Genomic DNA, 23,742 nt, shown 5'->3' on the forward strand with positions numbered 1-23,742 from the left:
CTTTAAAAAAAATTTTTTTTTAAGATTTTATCTATTTCTTTGAGAGAAAGAGAGAGCACGCACGGGCGGAGGGAAGGACAGACGGAGAGGGAGAAGCAGACTCCCCACTGAGCAGGGAGCCCGACGTTACGTGGCTGCATACAGGGCTCCATCCCAGGACCCTGAGATCATGACCTAAGCCGAAGTCAGACGCTTAACCGACTGAGCCACCCAGGTGCCCCTAAAAACAACTTTAAAACCAAGAAGCCTTCACCTCTTCCTGGGGGATTAGTTGTGGTGACTATTAGAGTAGCTGCTTAAAACACAGGAAGGGACACCCAAGTCACCCGCCAGATCAGCGGTCCGTTTCAGGCCATCGTGACTAGCCCTGCAAGGTCGTGACCTCAGTTTAACTAGGAGCTTTACAAATATCACCTCACTGGCTTCTAATATGATCCTGCAAAACCAGTGAAGAAACAGAGGGCAAAGGTTAGTGACTTGCCCACGGACACCTGGCTAATAACAGAAAAAACAGAACCCGAATCAAGATCTGTATCTGCGGTCCTTTCCCTCAATCTCCTTCAGGACCAGAGGCCTTTCCCTCCCCTGAGAGGCCTTCACAAGAACCCCTTTGAGTTCAAAACTAGAAAGGGCCGCACTGCCCAGGGCTTCTGCGCCTCACCTCTGATTCCCCCGTGGGCGGCTCTGCGCTCACCAGAAGCATGTTAATCTCCACAGGCAGCGCGGAGCCCCCTGGAAGGGTCTCTTCCTCCCAGACCTGCAGAGCCTATCCTCAGCCAGGGCTTAAGAGGATAAAAGGCTTAAAGCAGCAGGCTCAGAAAGTCACAGATTCAAAGGTAAAAGAAGGAAAAATGGGACAGGACCATTGTTGACAGCAATGTGGATTTGCTAGAAAAATAATCCAGGATGTCCAACTACCTAAATACGTGAGTAATCATTATAGGAATAATTCTAATAATGCCTTTTTACAGGGAGGGAGAGATCAAATGGTTATTAAAACCACAACTATGGAATTTAATTCTTAGAGACTATGGAGCCGACCCACATTCCCCGAGCAAGCTGGAACCCTTCACTCTGAGTGATAAAAATCCTGAATCACACTTATACAAAAGTAAAGGGAACCTGTGTGTTTGCACACGTGGAAAGTCATGGGCCTGAAATGGTGCATTAGAGCCATGGTTTCTGTGCTGTGAGAATTGGACCCACCGGCCATTCATCAGGGCGCACGCTCTGTCTCGGCAGCAAATGCACTACTGCCAAGTCCCTGGAGATAGTCACTGGTGGGTTCACATGTGCCCTGCCCTGCCACAGCCACCCTGGCCTCTCCTTACCCAACAAAGCTGGACATCCAATGGGGCTCTCAACCGTTTATAATCCCCACTCCCTTTCAAAAGTGAGGGAATGAATGAAAAGGATCACAACATATTTTAATAAGAGAAGTGAAGAAAAGGATTGTTTCTGACAGAATCAGACAAATCAATTAATTGATCTCTGGCAAGCAAAGATAATTGTATTTCTGAGTCTATTAAGGCACATCAGGGCTGGTTAACTCATTTCACAGGGAGCTGGCTGTCACTGGCCATTAGGCTGTGATGGGGACGTCGAGGCATAAACGCAAGGTGACATTTTCTTTCAGGAATCCCTTGACTTACGACTCAACCATTTTCACTCTGGTAGAGAAAAGGCAGGTGAGTTTGTCCAAAGGGGATTTCAATCCTAATAGTTCCATGAGTGTCTGACCTTAGACATCAGATCTGATAATACTGATTGTAGGTCTTTCTGTGCAACTATTCTGTGGGTAGGACAGAATGTATCTGTAATCATCTGAAACCTCAGGGCAGAAAATCTTCTAGGTGAGATTGTAGAGAAGGCATGTAGGAAAGGCCAGGAGATGAATCCCAACGTCAGGGGAAATTCGCTCAGAAAGAAGCCAGTTTGATGGAGAGCTCTGAGTTAAGATTTAAAATGAAATTTGAATACATTTTCAAGGACAAACGTTGGCTCCCTTTCAGTGAACGATATTGGGAATGAAGGCTCACGTGCTCTTAAATAAGTATCAATGAGCTCTTAATAAACTGATGACTAGGAATATTCATGTAGTGGGGGGTTTATACTTGTGTACTTTATACTTGATCACCTAAGTATCTCCTTATGAGAAAAGCATTATAAATGAAGTAAGACCTTCCCTTCTGCTTTCTGGCTCACGGAATCCACACTGGAAAGCTAACACGGAATCTCCATGGGCCCTTGAGCAGGACGCATGTGTGTGCAAAGGGAGGCAAGGTCCCGTCTTCTCCTGGGGAAGGGGAGATGCCACAGTCCTGCTAAGTTGGAAGGGACCTGGGTCTCTTCTCTTTGGAAGAAGAGGTCTCCAAGCAAGGCCGAGGTGACTCAGCATGTGGTCCTAGCCCAGTCATTCTCCACCTAGGAACTCCCTGGGAAACTTGACAAGTGCTGGTGCCCAGGGTCCCACCCTAGAAATCTAAGTAGCCTGGAGGGTGGATTTTCCCGCTCTGCAGATGACTGCGGCACACAGCCTAGGTGGATGCCATCGTAGAAACTTCCTGTGCTGTTCACCAGGCTCAGCTGGGGAACCCGTGAAGCCTCAGGAGCAGCAATTCGGACTCGGTAGGTCTGGCACGCGGCCAAGATTCTGCAGCTCCAACAGCAGTGAATGGCGACGCTGCTGCCTGCGGGCCACACTCTGAGATGCACTGATGTAAACGGTTCGTTAGGAATCAGGAACTGTTTCTTATTGTTGGCATCATTTAATAAAGACCCATGTGACCCCCATCTGAGTTGCAGGAAGTTGTCAAAGAAGTAGAAAATTACACCAGCTGTCATGGATCTCCTAGGAGATGCCAGGCTCTGTGGTGGGCCGGGCACAGGCCATATAAAGTCAGGTAAGATCAGGTCCTTACCCTTAGTGGCCTCAAGCCACTTGACAAGAAGACAAAGCCAGACAAGACATTACCGCTCCTCCCTTCTGCAGCCCGACTCTGTCCCCCACCACTGCCATCTCAGAACGTCTGTGGCACTGACATTAACTTCCCTATAACTACCAATCTAACAAGAAACAGGCTGCAATAAGTTCAGTGACCCTCCACTCCCTCCTTCTTACGCTTCAATTTCCCGTGGCCTTCTGGTGGGCTCTGCTTCCTGACACCACTGAGCCATTCTGTGGTCCTGCCCTTCCAGGTCCCCTGCGCGGCTGACTCCCACCCACCTTTCAAGAGACCGTTCTGTGTGATCTCTTCCTGGGACGCCTTTTCTGATTCTGCCCACAGACTGGCTTCCCCCTGCTGTTTCTCCTCATAGCATCGGAAGCCTGTCTTTGTCACAGAACTTAGCCCACATCGTGGTCATTTCCTGTGTGCATCTGCCTCCCTCATTGGCTGGTAAACACTCTCAGGGCAGAGTCTCTCATCTTCTCGTTTCTAGAGCCTATCACTCTAGAACATGTTGACTAGGGTTTATAGTAATGACTGTGTCAGTGGATGGCGGAATAAAACATATGAGAAGCAGGCTTTTAACAATATGGGAATGAAGGATTCCTATAAACTGGGCTGAATACAGTAGATAAGTATCAGTAAAAAAGAGTGTGGACAGGAAATTACATTTAAGCTAGAACTTAATAGGGTAGAACTCTCAAGGTAGATATTACCTCGAAAGGAGGAGGGTCAAGAATGATCTGAGCACAGACAATAAAGTACAGAAGTTTAAGGTCAAACTGTTTGGGTTTTGAACACTAAGCTAGGTGAGAGCATGGACAGGCTGGAGGGCTGTAAACAGGAAAGCAAGGCGGTCCCATCATTATTAGTAGTACTGGCAATTTAGACAGCATCTACTAGATACCAGACACCACGCCACTGCTCTGCATACATTACTTCATGCAGTTAACACCATAAGACTTCTGATTACCCTGTGATACAGTCATCACTATTGTACAAGTGACAAAATGGTGGCTCAGAGTGTTTTAAAGGGACATTTTCACGCTCTCAGAGCCTACAAGTGGCAGAGTGTGGCTTCACATTCAGGTCTGACCTCCAAGCCTGGCTCCCCAGTGCCTGGCTCCCTGCCCCTGCCCTTTTTGTCAGGATGAGTCTTGCTGCCAAGCACGGGTTGACAGTTCACAATGCTTGTCGACTGGTTTCACGAGATGCTTTTCCTTGGAGAATTTGCTTCGGACAATATAGACTTTGGATAAATGCAAGTTGACTGTTTGCTCACAGCAAACATCACCTAAAGGCAGTATGCATCCTGGGACTAGAAAAACCATCCACAAACGTAAGTGTGCTAGAAGCAAGCAATCCCTGATCAGGACAGAATCTCACGCAGTATTCTCAGCTCTGTATCCACATGGTTCTGACGCTGCATCTCACAAGGAATCAAGAGGGGGTGTCTACCTGGCCAGAACGAGCAGTGATGATCTGGGACATCAGGATGGAGGTGCAAGGGGCATGTCACATTATCTGGAGAAACTGCTGGAACGTGGATGCCCACAGTCAAGTTTAGCCTGAGGAAGGGCACATTCCTTCTTTTGCAACCCCTAAGTAATTTCTACCTCTCAAGAAACTTTGGAGCACATCCTCGCACCCAAAAATGGGCCAGCCTCCTGAAACGCAGCCTTCCTTTTCTTCAATGATACGTGGAAATCCTCCGTTTTCTTTCACCCGCGGTGCACCTCGCCTGCTAGGCTTGGATTACAGTCATCACTTCCCCCATGGAGTGTTTGCTGAGTAAAGTCACGACATCTCTCTATGAACATGGCTCCTGTGGGATTCGGAGCAGGAAAACCCTTGGTGATCGAGCAGCATGGACCCCACCTGTAGGGCACCCCTCTGGAAGATGCAGAATCCTGGCTGGTCCTGCACCTAGCCTATCCACGGCTCTCTTCAGGCCGGACCCAAGGGACTGAGGACTCTGAACTTCAAGGTCTTACTGCTGACAGGGCTCTAGAGATCTAAGAACCCACTCCATCCCCCTAAGAGGTCTGACTGCCTTCATCTAAATGATACCCATGTTTATGGTCATGGCTGCTATGAAGCCCACCACAAGCATGTTTGATCATAAGATTATGCCTTCATCCACATCAAGGTACCAACACCATGAAGTGCTGGCATGAAGAGCTGGAAGAAATTTGTGAGAACCCTTGCTCCACTAGACCCATGGTCACCAACGGCCAATAATTTCATAACTACAGTAAAAACATCTTTAAGCATGCAACCCCGATATACATATATTTATAATCCCATACCCTTACGATTGCATACTCCTTGCAATACACATTGTAAGTATAGAAAAGGATCTTTCAAAAGATAAGGAATGTAATAATCCATGTTTTAAAAATTAATTACTTTTTATATTAAAGGAACACATAACCTTTTTGCTCTTACTAAAAATATGCATATTACAGTAATTCGATGTTCTGGTTTTAATTTAGTCTAGTTACATATTAGACTTCCGTGGTGAGCACGGCTACGTAAGCAGACTCCCCAAAACACACAGGCCTAGAGGATCTTGGGCTGCCTGAGTGAGTCATGGCTTCCACACTCGTCTTGTGAACTCCTTAACCAACTGTGCAGGGCCCTCTTCCAAGTTCTGGATGTGCGCCTTGAAATGTCCCGGGAATGGTGACGATTTCATACAAGACTTACTCAATACCCGAAGACCCAGAAAACCATCAGGATAAGGTGTATCATGAAGAATTATGGTTACAAACCCATGTATCAAATAAGTTGTTTAAATAAGTTCAAATTTCTCAGTCTTTCTATTTTTGAATCTGATCAGCTTGTCATTCCGTCTCAGTGTGTATGTGAACAGGCCTGTGCGGGAGAAGACCAGTGTGGTTCTGCCATTTCCTGCTGTTTGCTATGCTTTCATTAGTAATAGTACCTTCAGTTCATGATTGTTTTACCATATTTGTTTGTAAGCCACTTGCTATTTTATGACGGTTAGTGTAGTTAATGGTGGAAAACAACTTATGGATGTGCATAACTGCCCAGTCACAAACTGTGGTATTTGCCCCGTGAGGTGATGTCATCAAGTCCTCTGTGCTGTGGGACGCCCTCTTTTATTTGATGCCAGAGTTACTGAGCGGAACTCACGACTGTGTGCCGTGTGGACACCAAAGATTTCCAGGGTCAGTCCGGATTCTGATTATTAAGGGAGTTTGATTTCTCTCTGACTTTTAAGGAGAACAATTACAAGTGGAAGTTTTAATACTTTCTCCCCACATCTTCATGGATGTTTTGTGCAGCCTTGGGGAGAAGGCAGCCCACTTTGGAGGCCAGGCTTACATAACAGAAAACAAGCAACTGAGCCCCAGATCCCCAGTCTGCTGTGTTAGGGCTACAGACAGTTCCACCACCCTGATCCCAAGTTACCCATCAGGCAAAATAAAGATACTGTCACTCACGCTACGGTTGGTGATGAGGATTTAGGAAATAATCAGTAGAAGTGTCTAACACTATGATGGACACATGACATTCTTGAACCTGAACAGCAGAACAGGGGGAGGTACCAAAGGGGCTCCAGGAAGCAGCAACCAAACCAAGACTCAGGAGGCCCCAAGCCCAGACTCTTCTCACCACACTGCACAACTTCTGCTCAAGTGAGGAGGGGCAGACTGATGGCGATAAGCTCCTGGACGATGCACAGAGCTTTGCTTCCTCAAAACTCAGCTCCGGAACCCCGTCAGAACCCCTCGTGTGCCCCCCAGTCCCTGGAACATAGCTGGTCCCAGGATCATTACCTGTGCCCCTCACCGCCTCTTTCAGGTCACCTACCAAAATGCCCCGGCCACCGAATTTCCCCTTATGTAACCAGGGGCCGTCATATACAAGAGGCACTGGAAGCATGAACGTCAGAACCATCCTTTGGAAACTGGAGACTGACCTGGGCAGCAGACGGCACAAGTGTGAGCTGGTCTCTGCTTCTCCGCCCTGAATCCAGCCTGTCCTTGCACTTGGCTTGTGCCAGCAGGAGGCCACGGAAACCGCCCCCCCCCACCGCCGTGAGTCTGAGGCTAACTAGCAGCTCCCTGTGTGTGTTTCCTCTCCTGCTTGTAGGGCTTCTCTGCCACGTCCCAGCCGAGGGCCCAGTCCTGGCGCAGCCCGCGGTGAGGGTAGCCAGGCCCATGCCAGCTGAGCAGAACCACCCAGCTGGAGCCCAGCGCAAACTGCCTGCCCCCAGAATCAGGAGCTAAATGGAAAGCTGCTGTTTGAAGCCACTACGGTTCAGCAAGGTGGTTTGTTGTGGAGCAAAAACCAACCAACAGATGGAACTACTTAAAACCATAAAATTGAACCAAAATCAAAATGGCCACACTCATGCTTCAGCAAAGCTCAATTTTAAAGTACCCTTCTTCCTCTCTTCCGCAAACCTCCCTCCTCCCTTCTTAGACAGGCATTTCAGGAACTGGGTACAGCCCTGAAAAGGACCCATGACTGAGGAGGCTGCTGGCAGCTCGTCCACAATTCCTGCTGAAACCAGCCAGATCCTGTATTTCCCAATAAAATGGCCCAGCCCCTTCCTCTTGCAGATCTTTGAAGGCCATGGGCGGCTGCCGCCTCCTTCGCCCCGCACAGCAATAAAACTATTGTTCCTCTTTCTCCCCAACTCTGGCTTGGAGTTACATTCTGGCTCTGAAGCACGGAGGTCAGTTTTCCACAACACGGATACCTCCTGTTTCGCTCTGTTAACTGGAGCCCATCACAAATTCAGTTTCTGTGAACTTAGGTTTCCTGGTCTGTAACCCAGGAAAGCAGCAGCCGCCACTGGGAGTACACGGATCTCCTGCCGCGGGACCAGCTACTTCTCAGAACCGTTCCACGTTGTTAGTATTTGCGGTGACCCTGAGACGGAAGTTTATCCTGAAGACCGACTGGGATCACGCGTCTAAAATACCAAATTCAGAACACATCCTCCAACACGGCAAGCAACTACATTTTAATTCTTTATGTAAAGAGGACATCGTAAGTTTTCAGTTCTTGAGATATCTAGGCACAGGTCTTATGACATGCAGTTTGGGGAGATGGCTTCTCCAAATATTGATGGTGCAGACCCCTTTTTCTCAGAGCTACACAAGCAAGCTTCATTTCCCATGAATCTACTTCCCTTTAAAACTGACTGATGTACCTACGTCCTGGGAAAAACAGCCCAGAAGAGAGAAGGCGGACAGAAGTGCAGGAGGGAGGAGAAAAAATAGCATTCTCAAGTCTGTCAATATATGGGTGATTTTCAACTGCACGAAATGTTTGGATGTTCCACTTGGCAGGAAAAATAATGAAAATACTTTCCTCATTAATCCAAAATGTCCTACCACCTGACCTTACCACCTTCACTTCTTGCCAGGAGAAACACACACACACACACACACACACACACAGGATCCCCGAACAACGGTGGGCTTCGAGGCACCCACCCACACCCACACAGTCGAAAATCACATAGGACTTTGGACTCTGCAAAAACTTAACTACTACTAGCCTACTGTTGACCAGAAGCCTTACTGATCACAGAATCAGTCAAGTACACATATTTTGTATGTTGAATGTATTATACACTGTATTCTTACTCTAAAGTAAGCTAGAGGAAAGAACATGTTATTCAGCAAATCATAGGGAAGAGAAATGACATCCACAGCGCTAGGCTATCTTTAAAAATCCACGTACAACTGGACCTGCGCAGCTCAAACCCGTGTTGTGCAAGGGCCGACCGTATATGCACACACACACCGATAGATACGGTGGCGCATACTCACCCTCTCTGAAAGAGATCCACATTATAAAATTTATGTAGCTCTGCAGAAAACTCAACCGTTCCTTGTACTTCAGACATGATCTTTTTGGTTCATTACCTGAAAAACAAGAGAGAAATTAACAGCTTGAGACCCCATCAGCCAAACACAGAAAGCCTGGGCTTCCACAAGGGGAACCCAATGTACCTGTCTGATGGGACCATGGTGTGTCCACTGGATGTCATTGCTCAGAGGTTCCCTTTACAGGAAAGACACAGAGACAGGAAGACGCACTTCATGTCACTCAGCTCACTCTTGGAACGCCCAGACTTGGACCCAGTTATCCTAATCCCAAAGCAGGGCCAGTCTACAGTCCTTCCTTATGTATCTGTGCTGTGGAGGCAACAGCAGCCCAATGGTCAATGGAGCAAGAGTCCCTGCCCTTCGCTTTCTACCTGTGTGACTTCTGAGCAAGTCCCTTACCTTTTCCTCTACAGCACGAGCCCTGATAATAGCACAAAACTGATAGAGGATAGACAGATTAAATGAGTCTTCCATGAAGAGCACTTTGCACGGTTCCTGGCATGCATAATGATTAAGAACAGGAACTGAAAATGACTTGATCATTGTTAGTATAAACGCCATCTCGAAAGTGCTAAGGGGCCTGGGGTGGCAAGGCCTGATATGCTTTCTAGCGAGCAGAGGGAGCAGGTGCCACTGCCCAGCATATGGTGAACCCGGCTTGACAGGATGCTCGTTTCCAAGCTAGGAGACCTGAGGGCCAATAACAAGAGGGCTGGATGGAGAAGACGGGAGGGAACAAAATTAAAATAGTCCAAGTCTAGGATGAGAAACGAACCAAGGGGAAGAAAGACTCAAAGCAGGCTGAATTTTCCGAGGATATGAAATTGTGTAGACAGCAAAAATTTACTATATTCTTGGTGCTGCATAAAGTATTTTCTGTAAGTTGCCTGATTTTGTCAAATAAGAATTTTGTGATAAAGGTTCTTGCCCCATAATGCAGATGAAGGAAAGGCTCAGAGAGGCTCTAGTATGGACCCACTTTCCTCATCTAGAATGCTCTCACGGTGTCTACTTTGGAAGATGTCCATGCTTTCTCCAAGCCTCAGTTTGCCACCATGTGTAATGGGGAGATACGAGCTACCTAGGAGGAGCCCCCATAGGACAGGAGGTAATGACCTGCAAAGAGCAGATTCTTGGGGAACCAGGAGGTTCTCACTAGGTAGCAGCTGGCATGATCTTGGGGAAGGGGAGAATGAGAGAGAGGGAGGAGGGCAGATAAGAGGAGATCCAGTCTCTCCTAGCTGGCACCTAGGTCTCCTTTCAAAGCCTCTCTTCCTTCTGCTCCCCTGATGCCTCAATGACTAGACCGTCATCACTGGGGTTCAGAGTGCAACCTCACTGTAGTCAGTGGGGTCATGCCAGACCAGCTCCCAAGAATAAGGGCACAAGAGATTAACGTGGCCTTAACTCTGCATCTCAGCTGTAGCAAGGGTGCCACGCAGGGAAACATTTCGAAGATGCAGAATTCTGCTGACCAAATTAAAATGCAGCAGATCCCAGAACATAGCCTCTGTAAATCCTGCAAAACAGAATTTCAAGCTGACATGCCCAGCAAGGTCTAGCTCACAAAATGTGCTGAAAACCTATCTCCCTAATGGGAGAGCCCTCGAGGAGCACACCTGGGCCGGTCAAGGTCAGAAACCCACTTTCAATGCCAAGGCACTTCCAGTAAGAGCTGGAGTGAGAGTCAGCAAATAAAGCCACTCACCTAATTTCATTATCACATTAAACACAGGGACAGCTGCCTTTTCCCTACTTCCCTGTCCCGCACTCAGTCTCAATCCTTAAAATACTGCAGAGCCAGCAAAGCCATCTGACCCCTGCTTGTGGTTGTCAGGGTCAGTTATTCCTGACCCTCCCTGACTCCCGACTCTGGAAGGCTGCTACAGAGTAAGGAACAGAGGGCAAGCCAGAACAGCACACACTAACATTCCAGCTTACTGCACACCAAACACTGCTGGGGGGGGGTGCATGCGTATCTCACGCACCCCATAAAACATCTCGGCGGCCGGCAGTCCTGGCCCTGGCTCACCCAGGAGGCAGCACCATACGGAACAGCATTGACCCAGGAGCTATAGATGCGGGTTTTGCATCTCTGGCCCTTCCCGGGAGAATGGCTGTGACAGTATTTTCCTGGGTGATTAGTATTTAGAAGCAAAAATACTTAATGCACAGAAAATATCATGCAGAACATTGTCTTCTCCTGGGAAGATGCACCCTCTTGTCCTATTGCTCAGGACTAATTAGCTAGAGCCTGGAACTTGTAAATGCAAACACAGCTTATTGCTGGAAAGCTGCCTGCTCCTTTTTAAGGCCATGTGATTCATTATAACCCAAATACCCAGTTAGTCAATGAGGAAGATGAGCTCACATATAAAATACCGGTTTTATAGTATGGAGATTCCTCAAAAAGTTAAAAACAGAAAGACCATATGATCCCTTAATTCCACTGCTGGGTATTTACCCAAAGCAAATGAAAACACGAATTCGGAAAGATACACACACCCCTATGTTATTGCAGCATTATCTACAAAATCCAAGATATGAAAGCAACTCAAGCATCCACTGATTGAGGAATGGATACGAAAGACATGGTGTGTATTTGCACTGGAATATTATTCAGCTATAAAGAAGAATGAAATCTTGCCATTTGCAGCAACATGGATGGAGCTACGCGATAGTACCCTAAGTGAATTAAGTCAAACAGAGAAAGACAAATATCAGATGGCTTCACTTATACGTGGAACCTAAAAAAACAAATGAATGAACAAGCGAAACCAGAAACGTCTCACCAATATGGAGAACAAACTGGTGGTTGTCAGAGGGGAGGGGCTCGGGGGACAGGTGACATAGATAACGGGGATGAAGAGGTTCCAACTTCCAGATATAAAGTAAGTCAGTCACAGGGATGAAAAGCACAGCATAGGGAGTACGGTCGATAACACTATCATGACGTGTGGTGACAGAGGTGGCCACGGTCATCATGGTGATTACGGGGTCATGCATAGAACAGCTGAGCCACTCTGTGGCACACCTGAAGCTAATGCAACATTGTGCGTCCACTACGCTGCCATAACCAAAACACAGAATGAAATAAAATGTGTTTAAAAACTCCATATTCAGGTGCCTGGGTGGCTCAGTTGGTTGAGTGTCTGACTCTCGGTTTTGGCTCAGGTTGTGATCAGGGTCTCGGGATCAAGCCCTGCACTGGGCTCTGCAGTCAGCACAAAGTTTGCTTCAGGTTCTCTTTTGCACTCTCTCTTTCTCTCTCTCTCTCAAATAAATAATTACAATCATAAAAAAACCCTCCATATTGATTTTTCTGGTAATTGTACGTAGTCCAATTGGCAGAAATTACAGGAATCTGCAGGAATCTGAAAGCATCAGCTTGGGGCCCAACTGTCTCCTCTGCCCTTTCTACCCGAGGAGTAGAGAGAGCATATTCAGAGGACTGTCTATACAGGTGGCCCCAGGTCAGCAGCCTCAGCACCACTTGTCATAAAAGCAAAGTCTTAGGTCCCACACCTGACCTACTAAACCAGACACTGTAGGACGGAATCAGGCTCAGGAATCGGTGTCCACACCCTCCAGGGAATTCTGATGCCGACACTCTTTCAGAACCACCTGTGTAGAGACTGGAGGCTGGAGTTACCCAGGGCTGCGATCACTAGCTCCCTGGGGGCTGCCTGGCCTTGGGCCCACCACCTTGCTGGATCTCTCTGTTCTGTCTCCTCCTGGTGCAGTCAGGAGTAAAGGAGTACCTGCCCCATAAGCTGGTTTTCAGGATCAACACAGAGAAAGCACAGGAAGGGTCTAATTTGGGGTTAGAGCATACGCATACAATACAGGCATTTTTAAAAAATATAGGCCAGATTTTATTTTAAAACATCCCATTGGGCAGGAAGATGCCAGCTCTGTGAGAGAGAGTGTCACGCAATAACGTTTGTAAACATACAAACGGCTTTCCGAAGTGTGGTCACGGCAGTATCCCCATTGCCCACTTGGTGGAATTCATCGGCTTCTCAAAATACAGAGGGCATGGACTGTTAATTATGTATCCGCTGCTGTATAACAAATAGCCCAGACCCTCGATGTGCACACGGCAGACAGGCGACACACGCTCAGAACACTCCACACTCCTATTACACTCATACACCCAGCGCACACTCAGACACAAGCACAGACACACCCATTATACACACATAACACATACACGCCAACAGGCCATAGTCATCATACACACGAGACACCCATGGCACATACCCCGCACACACGCAACATGCAACACATGTGACCCACGATACACACACAGGCACCATATCCACCCCGCACACACCACAGATAACTCTGCACTAACTTCCTACCACAACCCTTGCCACCTCCAAAGCTAGAGATTATAATCATCCGACCACAACTGGTGTGGTCCTGAGACGCTCAACTCCCAACATGCATGCCCAGTGAGCTTAAGAGCTGACCTCGTCCTCACGATGCTCAGGACTGGGACAGGGCAATCAAGCACCAGTCACAAGTAGCGTGACGAGGATGGGGGCAAAGAGTCCTGGATGCTTGGGGAAGGCACCCCTGGGAAGGCAGACATCTGAGTGACGAGGCCATGCCTGGTCCAGGGTCATCCGTGAAAACCTCCCTCTGCTTAAAAAGCGAGGAGAAGGGATGCGTGCACCCCAATGTTCACTGCAGAATTATCTCAATAGCCAAACTATGGGAACAGCTCAACCGTCCATCAATAGATGAATGGATAAAGATGACGTGGGGTACATACACAACGGAATATTACTCAGCCAACAGAAAGGATGAAATCTTGCCATTTGCAATGACGTGGATGGAGCTAGAGTGTATTATGCTAAGTGAAGTCAGAGAAACACAAACACCATATGATTTCACTCATATTTGAAATTTAGGAAACAAAACAAGCAAAGGGGAAAAAAAAGAGAGAGAGACAAACCAAGAAACACAGTCTTAACTCTCAAGAACGAACTGGTGGTCACCAGAGGGGAACTGGGGGGGGGTGGGGAAACAGGGGATGGGGATGAAGGAGACACTTTCTGTGATGAGCACCGGCTGTCGTACAGGAAGTGTTGAGTCACTCTGTTGTGTACCTGAAACTAGTATTACACTTATATTCACTACCTAGGATTTAAAAACAAAGAGCAAGGAGAGCCCCCCAGCAGGTCCTCAGGGCCTCAGCCCACCTGGCATCAGCACAGCTGCACCTGCTGTTTCCCCCGCACAGAGTGAGGCTCCTCCCCCAGGCATCAGTGCCACCAGTCCGCACCTGCATGTGTGGGGGCAGCTTGCCCCTGGCCAGCATGAGTTAGGGACGGGCTCCCGGAGAGAAAGGTGGGGGTAAGTGAGGGACCCCTGATGCACGTGTCAGAGACAATGGGACACAGGCTTCAGAGCGGCCTTCCCTGGGGGTCGGGGAGAGAACAGCGTCGGGCTAGGGCACCACACACACGTGCTGTGGACCAGCCGGCTGGGTCCCACTCACACCGGCTGACCTAGAACCTGCCGCTGCCCTCCCTGGGCCTCACCTTCCTCTTCTGTGAAATGGGAGCCATCGTAATACTTTCTTCATGGGGTTGTTAAATGAAAAATGTTAATACACATAAGGCATTTAGAACCTGGCACAGAATGAACCCCAACAGAGACTGGCTATTGTTCATTTTATTCCAGGATGCAGGCTGGGAACAGCACACACTGAAGTGGCTGCCCCTTGCTTTGCAGTCACTCAGAGCAATCTTTATCGGGCGCCCCCACAGGCCTGCCCTTTCTGGGAGACTTCTCACATCACATTGCTGCCATGAGGGATGGGCCCATCTCGTAAAGCAATGAACTTCTCCTCGCTGAGGGCGTCCAGGCAAAGGAGGGGCCCCGCTGCTCAGGGACCCCAGGCCCCTGCATTGTGTTTCAGTGGCAACGAAATTCCCTCTCAGCCTCAAAGTCGTAAGACCCCATCATTCCCAGGCAGACCACGTTTAGTTCGGAATAATGAGGAACAAGTTATAAGGTTCAGAAGACAGCAGAGGAGAGAACAGGCTGCAAAGTCGGGAAGCCCCAGCTCAGAGCCAATGTCCATGGAGTTAGCCACTACGTGCATTACGTTGCTTCTCTGAGCCCGGATTTCCACATCTGTACATCAAGGGAAAACCAACCAAAAGAATGAAATGCAAGGGTAACTAACAAAAGGCATTTTTAAAAAGTATGAAACTGTATTCAGTGTCAAATAGGGTCTTATTAAAGTAAGGAACAAAAACTATTTTGGAAAAATAAGCACGGAACTTATTCTTCCTTGAGGGTGGAGATGTTTGATTTCCTTGAGAGCAGAAGTCGTGTCTGTTTATGGCTTTCTGAGCCCTCCACAGCTCCCATGGTGGCTGGGACACCGCAGACATTCACTGATATGTGTGGAATTAATGAATACAGACGGCATTGGGGACCAAGCTGCTGCCAGAGTGTGAGCGTGGAAGGGAGGCCGATCTCAACGAGGGAAAACAGTGACACAAAACACCCACGGCTCCAGAAAGGAGTGTGAGCACAGGCGTGGAGCATGTGGGAGAAAGCGTCTCCCTTGTGCTTACAGACACTGACGAGGCCGGCCCGCGGAGCCCTTCCAGGCTTGTCCAGCACTGAGGACTGGCACCAGGCTCTGACCGTGAGGCGTGACAAGCTCAGCGTGAGGTGTCCAGGAGGACCGCGTGCAGGGCGAGGGCAGATGTTCCCCTAATCTCTCCATCCACAGCATGGCGGGGACCACACTGGGGGTAGTCCAGCCTTCCTCAGCACTCAGGGCGAGGACCTTTCCCAACAGAACCACCTCAGAAAAACACAAAAATGGATTCTTGGGTTCTACCCCATGAGACTCGGAATGGGATGGAGGAAGACTCGGGCTAAAGGGGGAACCCCGATGCCAGTTCAGATGGGAAATCCATGCATGTAGCTAAGTCCTGAACCAGAGCCCAGAGAAATGCATCCGCTGTCCATCTGTGTGATCTATGGAGGGCAAGGAGGCCCCTCTGGGAAGAAATATTGGATGCTTCTCTTCCAGAAATGAAGCTCTTCTTCTGACAGGGCTTCATAACGTGGTCTTAATATAGTGGTCGCCGTGTAGAAAGCAGTAGTTCTGAGTGGCATCTGGAACAGGGTCTTCAGGGCAGTGCACGCACGTGTGTGTGTGCGCGTGTGTGTGTGTGTGTGTAAGATCATCAGGTCTGGGGATAAACAAGCCAAGAGCCAGATATCTGANGCAGGCTCACAGCAGAAGAGCCTGATGTGGGGCTCGATCCCATAACGCCGGGATCACGCCCTGAGCCGAAGGCAGACGCTTAACCGCTGTGCCACCCAGGCGCCCCAGAAAGCAGTAGTTCTGAGTGGCATCTGGAACAGGGTCTTCAGGGCAGTGCACGCCCGTGTGTGTGTGCGCGCGTGTGTGTGTGTGTGTGTAAGATCATCAGGTCTGGGGATAAACAAGCCAAGAGCCAGATATCTGATCTACAATTTACTGCATGTGACAAAACTCTACAAGCCTCCATGGGCTCCTCTGCGAGTTGGAGATAAATCTTCCCCCCGGGGGCAACACAGAAGGTTGACAACAGATGCTAGTCCCAGCCCTCCAGTGACACATAGTGAAGTCACCAAGAATAACTGCTAATGCATTCAGTTAATTGTAGGAATGCTTCGTTTTGAATTTGCTTTTTCTTTCATCATCGGATTTCATTGAGCTTTTTCTTTCTGTGTGTTCGTTTCCCTCCCGTCGTAAGCCACTGTGATCCAGAACGGTACACTCAAAGACACACAAAACTCATGGTGTGGGTGGGAGAGAATCCTTGTTCTCTCTTCCAGAGAGCCACAGCCCACAGGGCCACGAGATAGATGACTCTCTTCTTCCTGCACTGGAGGCCTGACGACTGGCCCCCGAGCTGGAGAAGGGGGCCACCCTCTCCCCAGTTGTCTACTGTCGACTGGAAATCAGCATGTAGTCCTCTTTCCCCTTCCCCCCTGCTGTGGTATGACTGTGTCCCCCAAAATCCGTATGATGAAACCTAACCCCCAAAGTGAAGTTTTTGGAAGGTGAAGCCTCTGGGAGGCCAGTAGGTCAGGAGGGTACAGCCACCATGAATGGGATGAGTGTCCTTACGAAAGACACCCCAGAGGCTCCCTTCCCCTTCCGCCAGGTGAGGACACAAGATGCCTGCAACTAGACCGGGGCCCTTGTCAGACACGCTGCCCCCTGACCTCGGACTTCCGGCCTACTGAACCATGAGCAGCACGTTTCTGTGACACATAAGCCTCCCAGACTGGCATTTTGCTCTAGCCTGCTGGAATGGACGGGGACACCCCAAAGAAAACCAGTCCCGACGACCGTTAGCTCCTCAAATCCAACCCCTTCTCTCCACCTCTAAAGCTGCCACCCTGTCCCGGTCACCACCCTCTTGCTGGGTGGTCCCCTCCCCCCTCCTGCGTCATAGCTGAGCCTGAGTCCTCTGAGGACTCGGTCTCCCCACAGACGCAAGAACGAGCCAGAGCGCCAGGTGCTGAGGCCGGAGACAGTCATGTGTCTCAAGAACTTCAGCCAGGTCCTGGCGTTGGCAATCCCTCAGCAGCCCGTGGTTATTATTTTATTTATTTTATTTCTGCCTTCAACACTGCTGACAGAAGTTCAAAGGCCGCTCACGGAATCAGGCACACAGCGTTAGGCCTCCCTCCTTTCTTTTCCAAGTTCCAGCGTCCCTGGAGGCCTGGCCTCCACGCCAACTAATACTGAGTAATTGTGCTTTTTCTTGCAATATGTCTAAAGTGTTTCATCAGTTATTTATATTTTCTCATATGTCTTAGACCATTCTCAGTCGCCTCTGAAGACATTTGCTGAAAATATCGAGACTACCGTGGTCCCCGTTTTCCACAGCTTTGCTTTCTGTGGTTTCAATTACCCGCGGTCAACCATGGTCTGGGAGCATATGGCCCTCCTGCTGACATAGCGTCAGAAGGTCAGCAGTGGCCTAACGCTTCGTCACAGCGCCTGCGACATTCTCTTGCTCCCTCTCATCACGTGGAACTTGATCAGATCCCTCCATCGCAAGAGGAAGGGGAGTACGGTATGATGTTTTGAAAGAGACCGCATTCCCATAACTTGTATTACAGCGTTGTTATAACCGTTTTATGTTATTATTAGTCATTGCTGTGAATCTTTCCCTGTGCCTAATTTATACATGAAACTGTCACAGGTACGGATGTACAGGGAAAACACAGTCCACGGAGGGTCTGTACTACAGGCAGACCCGAGCAGCCACTGGGGGTCTAGGAACAAATCCGCCACAGATAAGGGTGATACAGCTGTATTCTGGAGAAACACCATGATTTCAACACCTCATTAGATACTATTTAGAAACAAATCCTTTTACAAACACATCTCCCCTTAATATGCATTTTTTCTTTTAAAACATCCATCTTCAAAGTGCATGGCCTTTGAAAGATTAAATGGAAAAAAAAGCGTGTTGATCTTAACACGCATCAACATTTACTTTATGAAAAGGGCATGCAAAGCTAATGTGCTCAAAAGACTATAAATCAAAGAATGACGACAGGGTAAGTGGGGATGGGTTCAGGGATGGCCCTCCCGTGCTACAGAGCAGAACAGTAAGGACAGAGAAGGGACGCCAGGGCACAACCCAGAACGTTCTTAGGAGAGCCACGTGGGAGCCTGGAGCCCCCCACCATAACGTGCTGTCTTCCCTGGGGTCTGAGAGGAAAAGCGAGCAGCAGGAATCTTTCTCAAACACCTGTAGCCACATCAGGGGATGCCCATCCCCCCAGACGATTTACTCCAGGCGGACATTCTACCGTGGGACCGACTCCCCGCATGATCACTGCGGGGAGAATCTGCTACAAGTTCAAGGAAAATAATCCCATTAGGCATGAAAATCAGCAGTTCTTCATCGAGGAGGGAGGGTCCCCCGAGAGTCAGGCTTCTAACCTGCTATGAGAGCATCTCACTGGCATTAGGCCCCCACCCCAGGGCCTTGCCTGTATCTGGGAGCTTGGACAAGTCCGTAACATCTCTGAGCCTGAGTGTTCCCATCTGGAATATGGGCCGACGCTGCCCGGTCAGAGCAGTTCCTTAGGAACAAAGGTGGAGCATCTCGTGAACATGGGCATTCCTTCCACACACTGGGACCAAGCACACAGAACTGCTCAGAGCACCAGGGACGTAGAGACAACTGAGACATGGCCCTCGGGCCCCCTGAAGACACAGGTCGGAAAGGAGAGAGCAATGTCACAAGTGTGGTCCATGGGGATAGGTGCCATGACGTGAGGATGCACAGAGAAGTCGATGACCCACACGGGCGGTTGGCCTGGGCCTGGCCAGACCAAGGGATCCAGAGCTCGGCCCTCAGCAGCTGTGTCACCTCAGGCAAGACCTTCATCTCACTGTGCCTCAGTTTCCCAACTGGAAACTGCTTTGGAGCCTGGTCTATGGCAAATGTTCAGTGAAGTACCAGTTGTTATGATCACACAGCTCTGTCCCCTCATTTTGGGGCCGAGGAAGCGGGACATGTTGGAGACTAAGGGTCTGTCCCAGGATCAGAGACATCTGTGGGAAAAGCCATGCCTGGACCTCAGGTATCCACGTCCTTCGAGCGGGATATGCTCTGTAAGACTCTATAGCCACAGCCTGACCTCAGGTCAGGGGCGGCCCACCCTACACGCCAGACCTTAACCTCTGCACGGCACACGCTCTGGGTAGGAATGCCAGGCACTTCAAACTCTAGGCCATTCCTGCCCTCCAGCCCACCCTCTCTACGTCAGTGCACCCAGCCAGAACCTTCCCCTTGGCCTTCTTGGACTGCTCCATCTCCTCAAAGCAGGCCTTCCCGTACTCAAGCTCTACCCACCCTGGCCACCTCTCACCTCCACCTGACAAGCTCCCAGGCTTACATGTCCAAGCAGCAGCTGCAGGAAGCCCCTCCTGAGCGGCCATGCCTCCCCTCCCAGCACAAGCCCCATCTGGCTGCGTGGGGACGGAAACAGCCATGAGCACGTGATGTTCTAGAAGCCTACCTCTCCTGCAGGTTAGACTCTGAGCCCTTTAAAGGGAGGGACAACCACCACTTTTTAGCAATACAACAGGGTAGAGAATAGTACACAGTAACATCTGTGGGGTGAAGGAGAGAGGGATGCAAGAATCGACAAATGCAAGAGAAAGGCNACAACCACCACTTTTTAGCAATACAACAGGGTAGAGAATAGTACACAGTAACATCTGTGGGGTGAAGGAGAGGAGGGATGCAAGAATCGACAAACGCAAGAGAAAGGTACATAGGAACGAACGCACGCTGATGACCCTTCTTTCCAATCAAATACACTTTCCCTGAGGCTTGGAAGCAGCTGCTACTTGGGACTGAGATGCTAACTGTACCCCTTATTTTGAGCGCAAGCCTAAGCTCCTTCTGTCCATTGCATGTGTCCACTGAGGGGAGAGGGAAGGCGGTGCCATGCATCGTGCCAGAGCGGATTCCTCAGAGGAGCTGGCCCGGGTGGGGATGCAGTGACAGCGGAGGGTAGCCCCCCTGCAGAGGAGTGCTCTATTTACCCTTCCCGATGCCTCGGCATAAACAGGAGAGGAGGTGAATGCAAGCCGCCGGGCCCCCAGAGAGTGAGTCAAGGCTGGCATTTCAGACGCGCTGTTGGCGCCCAGCTGCCACGCCTGGGCATCCAGCTTTGCCGACGCCNGCAAGAGAAAGGCACATAGGAACGAACGCACGCTGATGACCCTTCTTTCCAATCAAATACACTTTCCCTGAGGCTTGGAAGCAGCTGCTACTTGGGACTGAGATGCTAACTGTACCCCTTATTTTGAGCGCAAGCCTAAGCTCCTTCTGTCCATTGCATGTGTCCACTGAGGGGAGAGGGAAGGCGGTGCCATGCATCGTGCCAGAGCGGATTCCTCAGAGGAGCTGGCCCGGGTGGGGATGCAGTGACAGCGGAGGGGAGGGTAGCCCCCCTGCAGAGGAGTGCTCTATTTACCCTTCCCGATGCCTCGGCATAAACAGGAGAGGAGGTGAATGCAAGCCGCCGGGCCCCCAGAGAGTGAGTCAAGGCTGGCATTTCAGACGCGCTGTTGGCGCCCAGCTGCCACGCCTGGGCATCCAGCTTTGCCGACGCCTGTCATTAGCTTCTCGGGCGTCGCAGTGACTCAGCCTGAGTCTGTGTTCGTGCTGACAACCCACAGGATCTGCGAGCCTTCTCAACTTTCTCACACACGTGTGGGCGCACTCGTCCAGCCACCCTCCCCGCCAAAATAGAAAGCCAAGCAGGGACAGGAGAGGGAGGGCCCTAAAAGCCACGTGCGGCAGGGTTTCCTGGAGCCTCTGGGGTGCCAAGAGCAAGGGGAGAGTCAGTATGTCCCGCGCTCCATGAGGTCGGTGATCCCGCGGGCTCCTCCTTCTGCGAGGCCGCAGGCACCTCCAGGGGCGTGGACCCCACTGGCGAGGGCCTCTANGGCGCCCAGCTGCCACGCCTGGGCATCCAGCTTTGCCGACGCCTGTCATTAGCTTCTCGGGCGTCGCAGTGACTCAGCCTGAGTCTGTGTTCGTGCTGACAACCCACAGGATCTGCGAGCCTTCTCAACTTTCTCACACACGTGTGGGCGCACTCGTCCAGCCACCCTCCCCGCCAAAATAGAAAGCCAAGCAGGGACAGGAGAGGGAGGGCCCTAAAAGCCACGTGCGGCAGCGTTTCCTGGAGCCTCCGGGGTGCCAAGAGCAAGGGGAGAGTCAGTATGTCCCGCGCTCCGTGAGGTCGGTGATCCCGCGGGCTCCTCCTTCTGCGATGCCGCAGGCACCTCCAGGGGCGTGGACCCCACTGGCGTCAGCTGTCAGCCCCCAGACCCACAGAACTGGAGGGGGCCTCGTGGGTCAGTGAGCACTACTCCTTCATTCTACAGAAGAGGAAACTGAGGCCATGCAGGGTCCGGAGAGGCAGCTCTGTGCAGAGGAAGCAGCAAACCTGGCACCAAACCATCACCAGCACAAAGCCTGCCCTTGATTAGTCCCTGGTGCCGGCGCCTTGGTCTCTCTGGTCCCCGGTTCTCTCATCTGCGAATTGGGCTAATGAGACCTTCCTCGCAGGGTTGGCGTGAGAGAGTGAAACACTTATCGCCACAGTACCTGGCATACAGAAGACGCTCGAAGTAGCTGGTACTATTACTAACATTCTTTTCATGGCGGCAAGCATGGGATGGAGAGTAATTTAGAGAAATGATAACTCTTCCCTTCAAGGTCAGAAATAATCTCCCATAAAATGAATGGAGGGGTTTCATTTCATATTTAACATATCCCTGAAAGCCTGCCCTGCAGGCACGATCTCACAAGAAGCTGTCCCAGGACGGTGGAGAGGAGCCCAAGAGGACATCTCACAGATGGAGAGCGTGGGGACAGGGCAGGGGCAGACACTGGTCTGACTTGGACACGTCCACTGTCCAGGGCCAGATGGGACCCCAGGCCCGGCAAAGTTCGTGAACTTGAAAGGCCACAGAAGAGTATTCCCATTCCTCCCAACCACGAAATGCCCCTCTCATCTATTGGTCCAGACATCAACGAGGCGATGTGCTCCTTCAGCTCCAGGAGAAATGATTCAGGTGCAGGAGCCCACAAACCCACAGGTTACCCAGGGTCCATTCTGTTACTTAGACTTTCCACTCAGGGCCTTAAAAACCAGACTGGTTTTGGTTCAAACCCCAATCAGCATGTATTTCTCTGTAAACTCTAAGCCAATGTCTGAACATAGTTGGGCCTCAGTTTTCTTCACCTGCAAAAAGCACACTTGCCTCCCAGGAGAAGAGTGGAGATTAATGGACATAAGGGCAACTTGCACAGAAGTATTATTCAAGTTAGCTGATGTCCAAGTTGGTGGGGTCCTGAGGATGCTGTGTTTCTATTTTCCCAATTATTCAGATTATTTCCTTATAAAAACCTGAGAATGGATGTAGTGCAGCAAAGAGGGAGAGGAAGGCAGCAAGAACACCATGGTCCAGGATGCCCCAAAATTTATTTCAGAAAGCCCTGCCATTTGAAGACAAATTCTAAACAAAGGCTGGCCACCAGTCACCTAGTCCACCACCACCTCCCTGGACACTCACTTGGTGGACACAAGCCTCCACACAGGTGTCCTTGCTTCTCTTCTTAGTCCCTGCCCCCAAGTGTCCCTTCCTTGCTCAGCAGCATGAGGGACAGGGGTCTTCCTAAGGAGACAGCCCCATAATATCACCCTCCAGCAGCCTCCCAGCTCCTTATCAAGGCCATGGCCAGCGTGCCCATGCACCCCGCCTCCCAGCTCTACCTTGGGTAATTTACTTCCCTTAAGATGCCTCTGTACACGGGCCCCTCACTGTTTCTCCAAGCCCCCGGGCTGGGGTCTGCATGAGGCAGGTCTCAAAGGTTCTCTCTGAAGCCTGCCCCAGGGCTGGCCCTCACTTTTCCTCCAGGTCCCAGCTCAAATGTCATTTCCACAAGAAACCTTCCACTTCCTCTCAGTTCCTCCAGAGCAGGCAACCCCCCTCCAGGACTCCTCCCTCCTTCCTTCCCTCCAGGAGGACAGGCTCTCATCCACTCCCAGGCTGCCTTAACCCCCATGGGAGGAAAGGGCCTGACCCAGAGACAGCACTCCACACACCTCTACGCAATGAGCCCACGGTCCGAACTGAGCAGAGTCCTGAAGAAAGTAGATGAATTAGGAGCTGAGGGACTTCGGGAAAGGTATATTTAAAGCAGAGGGGGCAGGTGCAGTCTGGGGGAAGGGGGAAAAATTTTGGAATAGCTATGTTACTGGATACTTGGGTCATTTTATTCCATTTAGTTTTCAAAACCCAGCCTAACAGATCATTGTAAAAATGCGCATGTTTT

At 50.2% G+C, this 23,742-nt stretch overlaps 1 protein-coding gene across 1 annotated transcript in view; it reads right to left on the reverse strand.

Annotated features, from left to right (window-relative positions):
- FAM135B (family with sequence similarity 135 member B) overlaps positions 1 to 23,742 on the reverse strand; it is a 288,115-nt gene that overhangs the window by 184,947 nt on the left and 79,426 nt on the right. The window contains exon 2 of the mRNA XM_034668650.1: positions 8,765 to 8,860. Coding sequence (XP_034524541.1) covers positions 8,765 to 8,841 — 77 coding nt within the window. The 5' untranslated portion in view covers positions 8,842 to 8,860. The remainder of the gene's footprint in view (positions 1 to 8,764; positions 8,861 to 23,742) is intronic.

This window comes from Ailuropoda melanoleuca, chromosome 9 (assembly GCF_002007445.2).
Source record: "Ailuropoda melanoleuca isolate Jingjing chromosome 9, ASM200744v2, whole genome shotgun sequence".
Classification (NCBI taxonomy): domain Eukaryota; kingdom Metazoa; phylum Chordata; class Mammalia; order Carnivora; family Ursidae; genus Ailuropoda; species Ailuropoda melanoleuca.